General features: G+C 42.5%; 1 protein-coding gene across 2 annotated transcripts in view; it reads right to left on the bottom strand.

The window, feature by feature from the left end:
- The window catches only part of ECE2 (endothelin converting enzyme 2), a 139,952-nt gene that overhangs the window by 34,524 nt on the left and 91,640 nt on the right, over positions 1-13,788 (bottom strand). For both annotated transcript variants that reach the window (XM_077487732.1, XM_077487731.1), the window contains exons 6-7: positions 13,263-13,409; positions 8,027-8,092 (exon numbers count right to left, since the gene is read on the bottom strand). In XM_077487732.1, the coding sequence (XP_077343858.1) occupies positions 8,027-8,092; positions 13,263-13,409 (213 nt within the window). The remainder of the gene's footprint in view (positions 1-8,026; positions 8,093-13,262; positions 13,410-13,788) is intronic.

The raw sequence follows: 13,788 nt of genomic DNA on the forward strand, positions 1-13,788 counted from the left end.
ATGCTTGTAATTATACTTCGGTATACCATAGTAACATCTGACCAGAACACTGAACCAGCAGACTTTGTGAAAATTAATATGTGTGTCTCAAACCTTTTGGCCATAGCTGTAAAATGAAAAGCAATGACTGTGTATAGACCTGTTACATCAATATGAAATGTGAATACATTTTGAAGCAATCATGCTTCTTACTAAGGCATGTCAATATTGTGTTTTTAATGCAATTGCATACAGTATATTTGCAAGTCATTTTGAAGGAAGTCCACATGATGAAACTATTATGAAAAAAAAGTCATCAACCTAAATATCCCATATATCTGTAGGCAGGGCCGCTGTTAGAAATCACGGGGCCCCCTACAACCTACCTGACAGGGCCCCCGGGAAATCAAATTGCTAAAATGCCATGGTCACAATGGTATGCTTTGCAGCCATTGCAGAAATAAGAGCCTTGCTACTGCTGCCTCATGACACCTGTTGTTTTTATTTTACATTTTACATTTTTACATTGTGAGACCGCATTGCAGCTGTAAGCCAAGTATTTGGCTTGAAGGTGCAGAGCAGCCCCATTGAACTCAATGGGAAGTTTGACAGATGGTGCTGCCAGTCAAATTCTGCAGCCTGCAGTACAAATGCCTCAGCTCTGAAGTAAAGCGTTGCAGCCATGGCATGTATACAGCCCGGTATGACAGCTGGCTTTTGTCGAAGGGGCTTGATCAAAAAAGGGATGCTGACCATCTCCCTGACCGGAGTGTTCTGGTGGGGCGTCCCCTTGTCAGAATACAATAGAATAGCAGGGGAGATCACTGTACTAACATTAGATTGTTAGTACAGAGGCTCTGACCTGAGGTGTCAGGGTTTTTTTTCGTTCAGCCTGTGGGGTTTAGCAAAAGTAAACTAGCAGTGTATATGAGACATTAGGCCACATTCACGTTGGAGGTGACCTGAATGTGTGACAAGTGCACAAGTAATGGGCAATTTGCAGTGCATTTTGGAAATGCGCTGCACATGCGCATAGAACTTGTGGTGCACAATAATTGTTAATGTCACCCCAAATGCAATGAGAAGACATGCGTTTTGTCATGTGGCAACGCTGCATGCCTTAAAAGTTTCTGAAGCCTCTACCGGTATATGTTTGTCACATATATGGCAGCCCATTCAAGTGAATGGGTTACCCTATGTGTGAAAAACAAGAAAAAAAAAAAAAGAAAATGTGAGCAGGAATGTTTGTTACTGCTATATGAAGTATAAAGTGACCTTAGGGATGGTATATAGAAATAGCTGGGCAGAGATGCCTGGCAGCTGGAGAGAGAGAGATGTGTCCACTGGGTTCTTGCTCAGCACTGCATTGACAGTTATCTGCAGTTCTAGGCTGGCTTCATATTCACCCTCTCTCCAAAATCCTAAAGTTTTGTGACTTTGTTCCAGCAGCAACCCCCCCCTCCCCCCCTCCAGCAGAAGCACTGCTCCATCCAAACCCTGGAGTTCAGTGAGCACAGAGCAGTGAGAGCAGATCTGGAGGGGGATGAGAGGTCAGCACTCAGGGAGGAGGTGAAGCTTCCTGCTCATGCTGACCAGAGATAACATTGACGAGGGGGAGTTTCAGGACCCGGTGTTCTGCCTAATAGAGTCCGGCCATCCATATGTGTCCGCTCCGTACTGCGCATGCGCAGTACGGAGCAGACGAAGCTTCGGAAAATCTCCGAAGCTGAACGGCGCCTGCGCCGTGAGTGGAGGAGGTAGCCCCACTATCCAAGCGGACATAGGGTTTAGAATTTTAGAGGGCCCCTCGCGGGCGAGCTTCGCTCGCCACGCTTCGGGCTCGGCCTCGCTGCGCTCGGCTCTTTTTTATTCTAACTCTATGTCCACTTGGATAGTGGGGATAGAACCTGGACTCACGGCGCAGGCGCCGTTCGTCCTCGGCAATTTTCGGAATCTGTGCTCCTGTGTACTGCGCATGCGCAGTACGCAGAGGACAGCATCCGATGGAGGACCCTATTTGACAAGACACCGGCAGAGACACAGGCAGACTGAGACTGCAGCTGTCTTCTGCTCCAGATCAGGACACTTTACCAATTGCCAGTAGGAAGAACTGAGATGCTGGAGGGAGAAAGCAACTTTTAACCAGCTTTTGATTGCCAATATGATTGCTGTGACTCAAAGAATAAAAGCTGCCTAGCATTAATGTATTTGATTGACCCTCAATCAATTGGTTGAAATAGACTTAAAACAAGAAATAATAACTACTATAAAGAAAAAAACGATTGTGGTAGAAAACGACTAAAATTTCTGCTGCATTTGATTTTGGTTTCTTCAACTTGATTGCTCAGCAGCAAGGTACAGCATATTTAGTTATAGACAATGCACCCTTTGAATTAGGGTGCCATCAAAAGTAATGTAAGTTAAAGGATTACTAAACCCAGGACCCTGCATTCACTATATCTGGTCTCCCACAGTACACAGAACATGGAAATACAATTATTTTAGAAACATAAAGAGTGGTAATTGTCACATGCTGATCACATGCTCTCTCCCAAGGAAAAAATAAATAAAAACTTTCTAGCAATACACACCAAACTGAGCATGTGCAGCCTGTCCCCTGGCTCTGTAAATATCAGGTATTTTTTGGAGACTGAAAGAAGGAGATGATCAGAGGAGACCAGATCGAACGGCCTTTTCACAAAATGCAGACTATTAACCCCTTAGGTTCCACAGTGAGTATAACAAACATGCTATAGTGAATATACAGACTGATTTTACTCCTGTGGGTTTAGTAACAGTAACTTGAGGTGACATCAGTGCGTCGTCCTGCTCCACCCGAGCATGACGACGCAATGACGTCACCTTGAGTTACTGTTGTGTATCCAGAAGGACGGGTTTGTCTGAGTGTTTACAGCCGGCACGTCAGACTTCAGGCTTTCTAAGATGCTACATTTGTAAGTGTGTTTTCTGTTTTTAATCTTCCAATAAACCATAAGATTTTACACTATCGGAGTATCTATGTTTTTTACATGTTATGTGCACCCACTATTGAGGCCACTATTGAGGCCATTCGGAGTTATAGCTGCGCATATGCTTTTCTTGATCCTCTGTAGTGGGGGATCACGACGATTTGGTAACTCTCTCTACATGCTGGTGGATTGCACTTTTTTGGTTGAAGACTCATCTCATCAGTGGATTTACTTTTTCCCTGATTTTTGCATGGGTGGATGTGATATTTCATGGTTAATTCTACACGGATTGTTCAGTTTCCGTTATGGACTCAATTTTGGAAAATCTTGTTTTTCATAAATGTTTATGATTTTTTAAATTTATTCATATACATTTGTTATCCACAATGAACTGTCGTGAATTCACACACTTTAGAGTGCACAATTTAGGGCTTATCAGCCATTTGTAGTCACATTGCACTTGGAATGGTTTGCATATTTATATGTTTAATTTATGGTTTACTTCCATTTACATTTATAGGTTTAGTGCGATTCTGATTTTTTTTCCTTAAGTTATTATTAGTTAGTTATTAATTCAGATTTTCAAATTTTTGGGTTTTTGAATTTCAGATTTTGTTTGAATTTCAGATTTTTTTCAAATTTCAGATTTTTTTCTGACACACCGCATCTCTGATTGTGGTAAAGAGCCTATGACCTAGGCTCTTTACCACTTGATCAGCTGTGAGCAATCACAGCTGATCACAGTGTGTAACCAGGAAGTGCTGTTAAATGGCTTTACTCGGTTCGTGCTGACAGGAAAGCTGATCGACGGCTCTTCTGTCAGAGGGAGGGTCTGCGCTGATAATCAGCACATTGATTATCAGCTCAGCCTCCTTTAGAGGTGCCCACCACATCTACCAATCACTACCCATCAGCTGCCAATCAGTGCCCACCAAAGTGGCCATCAGTGCCCAAAGTGCCAATCAGTGCCCATCAGTAATGCTTGTCAGTGCCCTTCACAGATGCCAATTACTGCCCATCAGTAATGACTGTCTGTACTAGGCTTGTGCAATTCTTTTTTCGTAATGAATCTAAATTCGGCCGAATTTTGCATCTTTTGGACATTCTGATGCATCTGAATGTCTGAAGAAAAAATAACGAATTTCAACTAATACGAAAGAAATTATAGCGGATATAACGAATGAATTTGACATGATTCGGTAATTCGTTAAAGATCTAATGAAACAAAAGGTCAACTTAAAGTAAATCTTACAGTCCAATCAGCTGATTAATTTTGTGCTGGAGCTTGGATTACTGGCAAAGTGCATTCATGAGAAGGGTCGCATAGGAAGATCCAAGGATTGGGGCTTCCTGTTCCAAGCCGCAAGGATGCATCTTTGCAGAGGCCTTGAGTGGAACTGGGCGAATGGGATGGCCTCGAAGGAGGCGACCATTTTCCCTAACAGTCTCATGCACAATCGAATGGGGGACAATCTCTTGCCCAGAAATAGGCACACCAGATCCCCAATGGCCAAGGCTTTTGGCCTTGGAAGAAACACCTTGCCCTGAGCGGTGTCGATGATCATACCCAGGTATTCCAACCTGGTGGCAGGCTATAGCGACGACTTTTCTAGGTTTATAATCCAACCTAGGCGTTCCAGGTGTTCTAGCGTTCTGGTGACGCTGTGGTTCAGGAACGCTACTGTTTTCTCCATGAGAAGCAAATCGTCTAGATAAGCCATGACAGCTATACCCTGAGCTCTTAGGTTTGCCAAGAGAGGGTCCAGAATCTTTGTGAAGACTCGAGGGGCCGTAGCAAGCCCGAACGGCAAGGCCACAAATTGAAAATGGCGCCGCTCTACCGCGAGCCTTAGAAATTTTTGGTGTGCGGGAAAAATTGGCACATGGAGATATGCATCCTTGATGCCTATTGATGCCATAAACTCTCCCCCTTGCAGGGAGGAGACCCCAGTGCGGATTGACTGCATTCGGAAGGACCGGATGCGTAAAAACCGGTTCAGATCCTTCAGATCTAGGATAGGTCTGACACTTCCATTTGGCTTCGGAACGGTGAAGAGATTCGAGTAAAACCCTGAACCCTGTTCTTTTGGGTCCACTTCTACTATCACCCCCCTGGGATAGTAAGTGATCTAAGGCCAGAAATAGCGGTTTTTGCTTTACTGGATCCCTGGGGATCCTTGACCTTAGAAAGCGAGAAGGTGGAATCTCCTGAAACTCTAGCCTGTAGCCCAGAGGTACCGAAGAGATCACCCACTTGTCCCGGATCTCTTCCCGCCAGGCTCCTGCAAACTGAAGGAGCCTTCCCCCCACTCGGCCGAGCGGGGGCGCCCCTTCACAAGGAAGCTTTTGGGGTTTGCTTGGCAGGCTTTCGCCCCCAAGTCTTTTTCTGCCCCTGGGCCCGGCCCTGAGCCTTTCCTGTAGAGGAGGGTTGAGAAGGCAGGTGCCACTGCTTAGAGCTAGATCCTCCGGGAGAGAGAGCATGCCTAAATGCTCCTTTTGACTGGAAGAAGAGTAGATTTACCCCCTGAAATTTTTTGGACGAATTTGTCTAATTCTTCTCCAAACAAACGTTCCCCTTTAAACGGGAACCCAATCAAATGCTTCTTGCATGACAGCTCAGCTGCCCAATTCTTTAGCCATAGGGCCCTTCGCATGTGTACCCACAGGAGAGACAAACGTGATGCTTGTTGGACAGAATCCAAAATCGCATCAATCATGAAACACAGAATATGAGGTATTTCTGCATAATTCTCTACTTCCTCACTGGGAAGGAGCCCAAGCATCTGCTTAACCTGTTCCTTGAGGAACTGACACAACCCCACGGCTGCGACTGTAGGTTGCACTACAGCGCCAGTCATGGAAAAGGAGGCTTTTAATAAGATTTCCAGCTTCTTATCAGTTGGATCTTTAAATACCTGCGCATTATCCAAGGGACAAGTCAGGTTTTTATTCACGCAAGAAACAGCCGCATCGACAGATGGGACCCCCCACTTCTTGGTGAAACTTTCCTCCAGAGGATAATGCACAGAAAATCTTTTAGGAGGAGCAAACAGTTTATCGGGATGTCCGCAATCCTCATACAACAATTTATCCATTAAGGGATGAATTGGGAAGGAATAGGCAGTCTGTGGGGCTTTCCTGACTCCCAGGGAAGAAACAGAGGACGTAGCGACTTCAGCAGCAGGCATTCTGAATGTGGTACGCACCAATTCCGTATAATACCGCACCTGTTTTCTGAGCGCCTGGGAGGAGGGGACGCTCTCCTCTTCCTCTGATTCCTCCGACTGGTCAAGATCCCTGTCCCAAGACAGGGATCTCTCCTCATTGTCAGAAGAATCATCTGAGAGAGGAATCTCAGCAGAGGGAGGGGATCTACCCCTTTTCCTGCTATCTATCAGGGAAGCAGAAATAAAATTCATTATTCTACCTTCAAAACCCTCCAATGTAGCCCTAAGGGAGTCCTCAGTGACATATACCGGGGCTGAGACATTAGGAGAGGCTGCAAAACCTGACAGGGGCACTGACTAGTCCTGAGAGTCTGGCTCCAGTCTTGCAGGGGGGGATGGTAACTTACAGGCTCTTTTAGAACCCCTCCCCCTGAGACCCTCTTACGAGGAGACATAGTCCTAAGCTACAAGCAGAGGTACTAGTACAAAGTGCAATCACTGTTGTGCTTAAAGTCTCACAATAAATATATATGCTTAAACTGCACAACCTGATGCTGAGTAGGTGTCTAAGGTTTGCCTGGATCCAATCCCCTGGGATGCTTACTGCCCACAGCTCCTGTGTCTCCACTTACAGCCCCCTGACGCTCTGGGCTTTTTAAAACTGCCGCCTGGCGCCTGCGCAGTACAGCGCCGTGCACACTTACGTGCACGGCTCACAACCACACTCCCCCCTCCTCCATTAGGCCGGGAGCACGCCCGGCGCGTGTGCACGAGGACCGCGGAATCAAGGGGGGAAAGGGAAACTCCATCGGAGCTGCGTGGGACCCCCAGACTATGTGGGACCCCTGTATTACCTCTATTGTGGCAGGGACTGCAGTGGAGACGTGAGACAGCTGGAGAACCAGGCTTCACTGAGCGTGTGTACTGAAAGGCATGTAAGTATGCATCAAGCTCCTCTTACTCCCTCTAGTGGTGGAAACCAGGTAAGACATACAACTACTCAAAATGAAGAAATCCATCATATTATTATATATATAGGATTAACTTCCCTTACCTGTCCTCGCCGCAGGAATTGCTGAAACAGACAAATTCCAGCCTTCACCCATCACGGCGGGCAGTGTTAGCCAACCTTCAGGTTTATCTGGGGCGCTTTCTCAGAAGAGCCTCCTACCTGGACCATGTAAAAGACTCTGCCAGAAACGTTTGTGCACTCTGTGTAAACAGTACACCAAGTCTGGTTTTCCCAGAGCCCAGTCTTCCAATAGGAGAGGACTTACAGGCCAAACCTCGTTTCTTCGGCTGACAAGGCCATATCATCTTGGGAGTCAAATATCGGGCCGAGATATGGATCAGGTTTGCTGTAGCCCCTAGGCCCCCGCACAGGGGCCTGCACAGAGCTTTCTTCATAACACATGTTTTACGTGACCAACCACCATAGACACTGGCGAAAAAACTGAGGTGCCTCCCATATGGGAGGGGTTATATAGGGGAGGAATTCTCCTTAATTGGGGTTAACCAGTGTCCAATCACCAGAGGTGCCTATATAACCCACTATGTAATGAAGCTCCTGTGTCCCGTGATGTATTAACAAGAAATGTACTTTGAGTACACGGTAGCATGACCGTGCAATTGTCTTTCAAAGTGTGACAGCGCTGAAAGCTGAAAATTGGCCTGGGCAGGAAGGGGGTGTAATTCCCCTGTATTGAGGTGGTTAAAACAAAAGTTATTAAAACAGTAAATATGCTGTGACTACTTATTTTAAACGTTCCCATATGCCAGCTTTTCTATTAAAGTGGACTTTAAAATGAACACATGCCTTTATGCTAAGTGACGTAAAACCTAGCAGTGTCAACAGCTGTGTAACATTTAAAAGTCTTTAGACCCCAGCTAGGACAGAACATACTGACTTACCTTTCCATTAGTTGTCTTATTCAAATAATAATCTCTTGATGGAAGGAAGAGTCCAGACTGGTCCACCTGTGGTAGAAAGAAATTTTAAGTAAAAAGGCATTACATGTAACTGTAAAGGGCTTTGTCATAGTCTGACTCTATATGTATATAGACTAATAACAATAATAATCATAAAATTAAAAATATATATTTTTTGGTTTTCACCTATACATTTGTCTGCTTTCAGTATTTTTATATATCATTAGTTAGGTATTGTTGTTACCAGAACATACATAGAGGGTAAATCTTCCAGTGGAGACACTTATTCCAATGACAACTGTCTAATACTTTACACCTATGCAGGTTGTAGTTTGCATATTCCAGGGGCATTTTATATGTTTGAATACACATTTTTGATCCATTGAAGTCTATGGAACCAAAAACCAGAAAAAAAGTCCCTGGCCCTTTCCATAAAATGTACAATGTCAACGTGACCCATGGGAAACCATGTTAAATGGACTGTAGCGTAGTAGTCTTCAAAACTGAAAAAGCTCTAAAAAATGCATAGGTGTTAACCAGGGTTTAGAGGAGAATTCCCTCTACAGATTATATCTCATTTCCTGTTGCATCCCAGGAACAGGAAATGCGGTGAAATCTTTCCAATTGGACAGAGCCAAAAATAAACTTTCATGGATTTTAACAATTCCACAAGCAACTATTTTTTTACCATTTTGGTGGATCGCTTTTTGCAGGGTGGTATGGTAGCAGGTGACAGGCTTTCGGGTTTTTACTGCCCTGGTCACTTGTGAAAGTGCCCAAAAGGCTGCTGAATCACTGTTGGAGAATGGGTGATTTGAACTGGATTACAAACTTTCAAAATGGGAAGTAATTATGGCTCTTAAAAGAGATCAAATATGATATAGGAAAACTTTTAGAAAACGCTTAGGACATTCCTCAGAATTAGACGAAAAGCTTTAAAGCGGTTGAATACCCATTTTTAAAATTTTTACCTACAGGTAAGCCTAAAATAAGGCTTACCTGGAGGTAAAATTAATATTGCCTAAACCTGTTCAGTTTAGGAGACATTCACTTTGCATGCAGCCGCTGACGTCAGCGGCGCATGCGCTGTGAATGTCTGGCTGAAGGTCTAGCAGACGCTGCCGGACTTTGCCAGGGAAAAGACTCATGCGAGCCTGCGCGGGAGTGACGTCATCATGGCTCCGGCCACTCACAGCACCAGAGCCCCAAAGACGCGCTGAGGGCAAAATGTCAGCTCCCTTGGCGTGGACTGGGATTAGATACTGACACCTCGTTCTAAGGTAAGTATTTCATAATGAGCTAGTATGCGGTGCATACTAGCTCATTATGCCTTTGCCTTACAGGTTTTTTTTTTTTGTTTTTTGCCTTACAGGTTTTTTTTTTACCTTTTTTTTTTTTTTCTGCGGGTATACAGCCAATTTAATACAAAAATGTTATAAAAATGTTTTACAAAATAATTTTAAAATCACAAATACTGTATCTCTAATTTATAGGACTACTCAGATACATTTTAGCAATGTTATAGTATACAGCGTATTCTTGTTATTCATTTATTACCATACAGTGTAAAAGCATAAATAAAGTGCAAAAAAGAATTAGAAATAAATATATATGTATAAATATTTTTTTTTTTTTTCAATTAACATATTTATTTATTTTCAAAAAGTGCATTACACGTCATGCATTACTACATCAGAATAAAACATCTAGAACAGAAAAGAGTAGGCCGCAGGGACCACCCACCTCTTGGCCCATCCCAGTTGGCCCCCCAGGGCCGGCAAATGCCAGCCCGGGGGGGCCCCCCGCGAACAACCGGGCCGACCCTGAGAAATAAAGAATGGCTTTACCCACCATAGGGTCCAGTGGAGTAGCCCCGCATCAAGTCATGGACCTCTTCTTACAGTATCAATCTCTCATGACAAACAGCATCCACAAAGTAGTGTGCTAAAAGAACAACAAAGCACGTACATGCACCAGCCATGATAGAAAAGGAGAGAGAGGCTGGCAAAAAAGAAATAGGGGTACTAAGCAGCAGAGAGAGAAGAAGAACGAGAGCAGAGGTGAGAAGTATAGGAGATAAGAGGGATAAGAAGAAAGAAAGAGAGTTTAGCAAAGGCTAAAAAGTAAAGAGAAAGGGGGGAGGAGAGTGTGGGGGAGGAGGGGTAGGGAAAGGTAGGGGGTATAGTCACCGTGCGTGGTCTCTGCTTCTTTTTCACAGTTGGATCTCCCGGGAGTTCCATGGACTCCAGACCACATCGTGGGCCTCGAGCCTGTCCTGTATCCTGGCGGTCATCCTCTCCATCAACTCCACGTCCTGAACTCTAGCATGGAGTGCTCCCAGAGCGGGGGGCAGCACCTTTTTCCAGTGTAGGGCTATTAGGCATCTCGCCGCAGTCAGGATATGCCGTGATAATTTCTTGCGGGACTTCGTCAATGTAGGGAGAGGGATGCCCAACAAGAAGGTCTTAGGATCCAGGTCCACCCGCCGATCCAAGAGATCAGCCAGGAGGCGCTGGACCCCTTCCCATATGTATAAATATTAATATATATATATATATATATATATATATATATATATATATATATATATATATATAGTGCACAGTGACAATCTGTAAACATACTACAGAGGTGCTAACACCCATCGGTGTTGTGCATATATATACAAAGCTCTAATGGTGTTGGCTACTTAATATCAAGATATAAGATTATAATCTATTATGGTGCCAAATTGCAAAAAGTATAAAGTGAAAAAAAGTAAACGCACTACAGAGACAATCTGTGGGCATTAATTTCTGGTAGTGTGAAATATCATGAAAAAAAGTGCTAGGTGCTCAATAAATAGGTGCAAACAATACACATAATAAAAACATATGATAAAACCTTCAGGGATGTATACAACATCTCAAAAATAAATAACAATTCATTACTCAAAGTGAATAAATAGATACAAAATAGATATGTGCACTAAAGAGTCTATATATATATATATATAAATAGACCACACAATTGATGAATTGCTGGAAATTGATGAGTGCACTTTATCAATTGTGTGGTCTATTTTTATATATAGACTCTTTAGTGCACATATCTATTTTGTATCTATTTATTCACTTTAAGTAATGAATTTTTATTTATATTTGGGATGTTGTTTACATCCCTGAAGGTTTTATCGTATGTTTTTATTATGTGTATTGTTTGCACCTATTTATTGAGCACCTAGTACTTTTTTTCATGATATTTCACACTACCGGAAATTAATGCGCACAGATTGTCTCTGTAGTGCATTTACTTTTTTCACGTTTTTCTTTTTGCAATTTGGCACCATAATAGATTATAATCTTATATCTTGATATTAAGTAGCCAACACCATTAGAGCTTTGTGTATATATATATATATATATATATATATATATATATATATATATATATATATATGCACAACACCGATGGGTGTTAGCACCTCTGTAGTACGTTTACATATTGTCACTGTGCACTTTATATATATATATATATATATATATATATATATATATATATATATATATATATATATAATATATATATATATATTTATTTATAATTCTTTTTTGCACTTTATTTATGCTTTTACACTGTATGGTAATAATTGAATAACAAGCATACGCTGTATACTATAACATTGCTAAGATCTTTTTAAATTATCTTTAAGAGGCTAACCTTAGATTGAGCAAGGTAGATTTAAAAGGTTAGATAGCCCTTTGATTTATAAATTAATCAGATTAGCGCAACATCAACACACCCCAGCTATTTTTCATCAGTGGATTCAGTTTTATGCATTTTCGGTGTACGCAGCTCTTCCCAATAATATTTTAACGCAGTGGCAGCGCAGGAATAACCACTTACTATTACTCAGATACATTGTTAAAAAGTTAAAGAAAAAAGAAAGTTCTTAAAACTTTCTAACAATTTACATGTGATTTTAATAAAGTTTTGTATCCAATTTTTTTGTTATTTTGGGGGAATGTTCAAAACTTAAAAAAGAAAAATCTATATTTTTCTGGATTACAAAATGAATAAATTACTTTTACTGTGATCTTTGAGGATAAATGACTCCACAAATGTTTCACTGCAGCTTCCTTCACTATTTCTTTGTTTAACCTACGATCTCTGCTATTAAAGGAGGGTAGACACTACAGTTTTTTTTCTGGTGGGTTGCACAAACAAAAAACCTGACAGCTCCGGTTGGAGACACTGTACTAACCATGCAAGGTTAGTTCAGCGATCTGCCCCGTTGAGCTGTTCTGACAGGGGAGAGGTCACTGATCGGAAGTCACTTGAGTGCTGGATTTCCAGCATGCACGTCCAACAGACTGACATATACATGGACCGCATGACGGCCCGTTTTTTTTGGAACCAGACGTTGCCTCCCGACATTCCGCCTGTGTGTACGAGGGTTTAGACTTGGTACACATAGGTGCGGCTTTGAAATTGCGCTACTTCAGCCTGATTTCAAAGCCGTAGATCAGTGTGATTTGCACCGCCAATTTCATTGCATCTTGCGACTTCATTTAACTGCTTCCGGACCGCCCACCTTACATATACTGCAGCAGGGCAGCCCGGCTGCGCAAAAATCAGGTACCAGTATGTGATTTTGGGCACCCGGTGTAGGGAGTGCTTGAGCGCTGCCAGAGCGCAGCTACTGCTGTGATTGGACATGCAGAGGTGATCAAATACCACCAAAAGATAGCTCTATTTGTGGGAAAAAAAGGACATCAATTTTATTTGGGTACAGAGTCAGGAAATGGGTAAATCCTTCTGGGGCTGAAGTGGTTAACAGAAGTCTATGCCAGTCGCAATGAAATCAGAAAAAAAGTAGCGCAGGAACCTTTTTCATAATCACTGTGACATGAGGTGATATAAATGGTTCCATTGCCTACAAGTGAGTCTGTTCCAAATCGCATGACAAATTGCACCGGTGTGAATGAGGGCTCACTGTCAAGATTGTGTGGTTCTATACATATCATTTATAAATGGTATGTAAATTGCAGGAGCAGTGCTGAGTAAACATTGCGGTGTCTGTCGGATAGTGGATACCAGTATCTGTTTTTCATTATAAATAACCCCCGAAGTAGGTCAACTATTTCTATGTGCCAAAAACATGAATCCAAATGATATATTTATATTGTTCTATTGTATATTGTATATATATATATACTGTCTAGTCTAATGCTAATACCTGTATAATGTTGCTATTTGAGCTCTTGGAGTCCGCGCTTACAAAGACACTGAAGAATGGTGTCGCCCGGTACGTCCCTGAGACAGTCTTTAGCACAGCCATAAAGTTATCCCCTCTCCAGGTACCTGAGATATTCCATCCACCAACCTTAATAGAAAAATTGTTTATTGTTACCAGCACAATTATGACAAAGCTACTACAATGGTCTACAGAAATACTGGAGTACATAACAAGGAATTTGGGGTATTAGGATACAATGCAAAAACAAGTTGGATAACACTGTCAATGATAGCCGCTAAAGCTACATAATATATTCCAAGAATAAAAGAGTTATTGAAGTGTGAAGGTACAGTGGTTTCCAAGGGTAAGAAAGGTGTACCAAGCAGCCTGTCATGAATCATGTACTTGTGACAGGTGGGACAGCCTCTTGCAGTGAGGAAGTTGTTGTCAGCACTCTCGCCATGAGCCGTCCATCTCCCATAGAAATGGGAGCAGACTTGTGCAGCAGAGGTTCTCAACCTGTACA

Source organism: Lithobates pipiens, unplaced genomic scaffold (genome assembly GCF_037356315.1).
Source record: "Lithobates pipiens isolate NorthernLeopardFrog02 unplaced genomic scaffold, aLitPip1_a1.2 Scaffold_18, whole genome shotgun sequence".
NCBI classification, from domain to species: domain Eukaryota; kingdom Metazoa; phylum Chordata; class Amphibia; order Anura; family Ranidae; genus Lithobates; species Lithobates pipiens.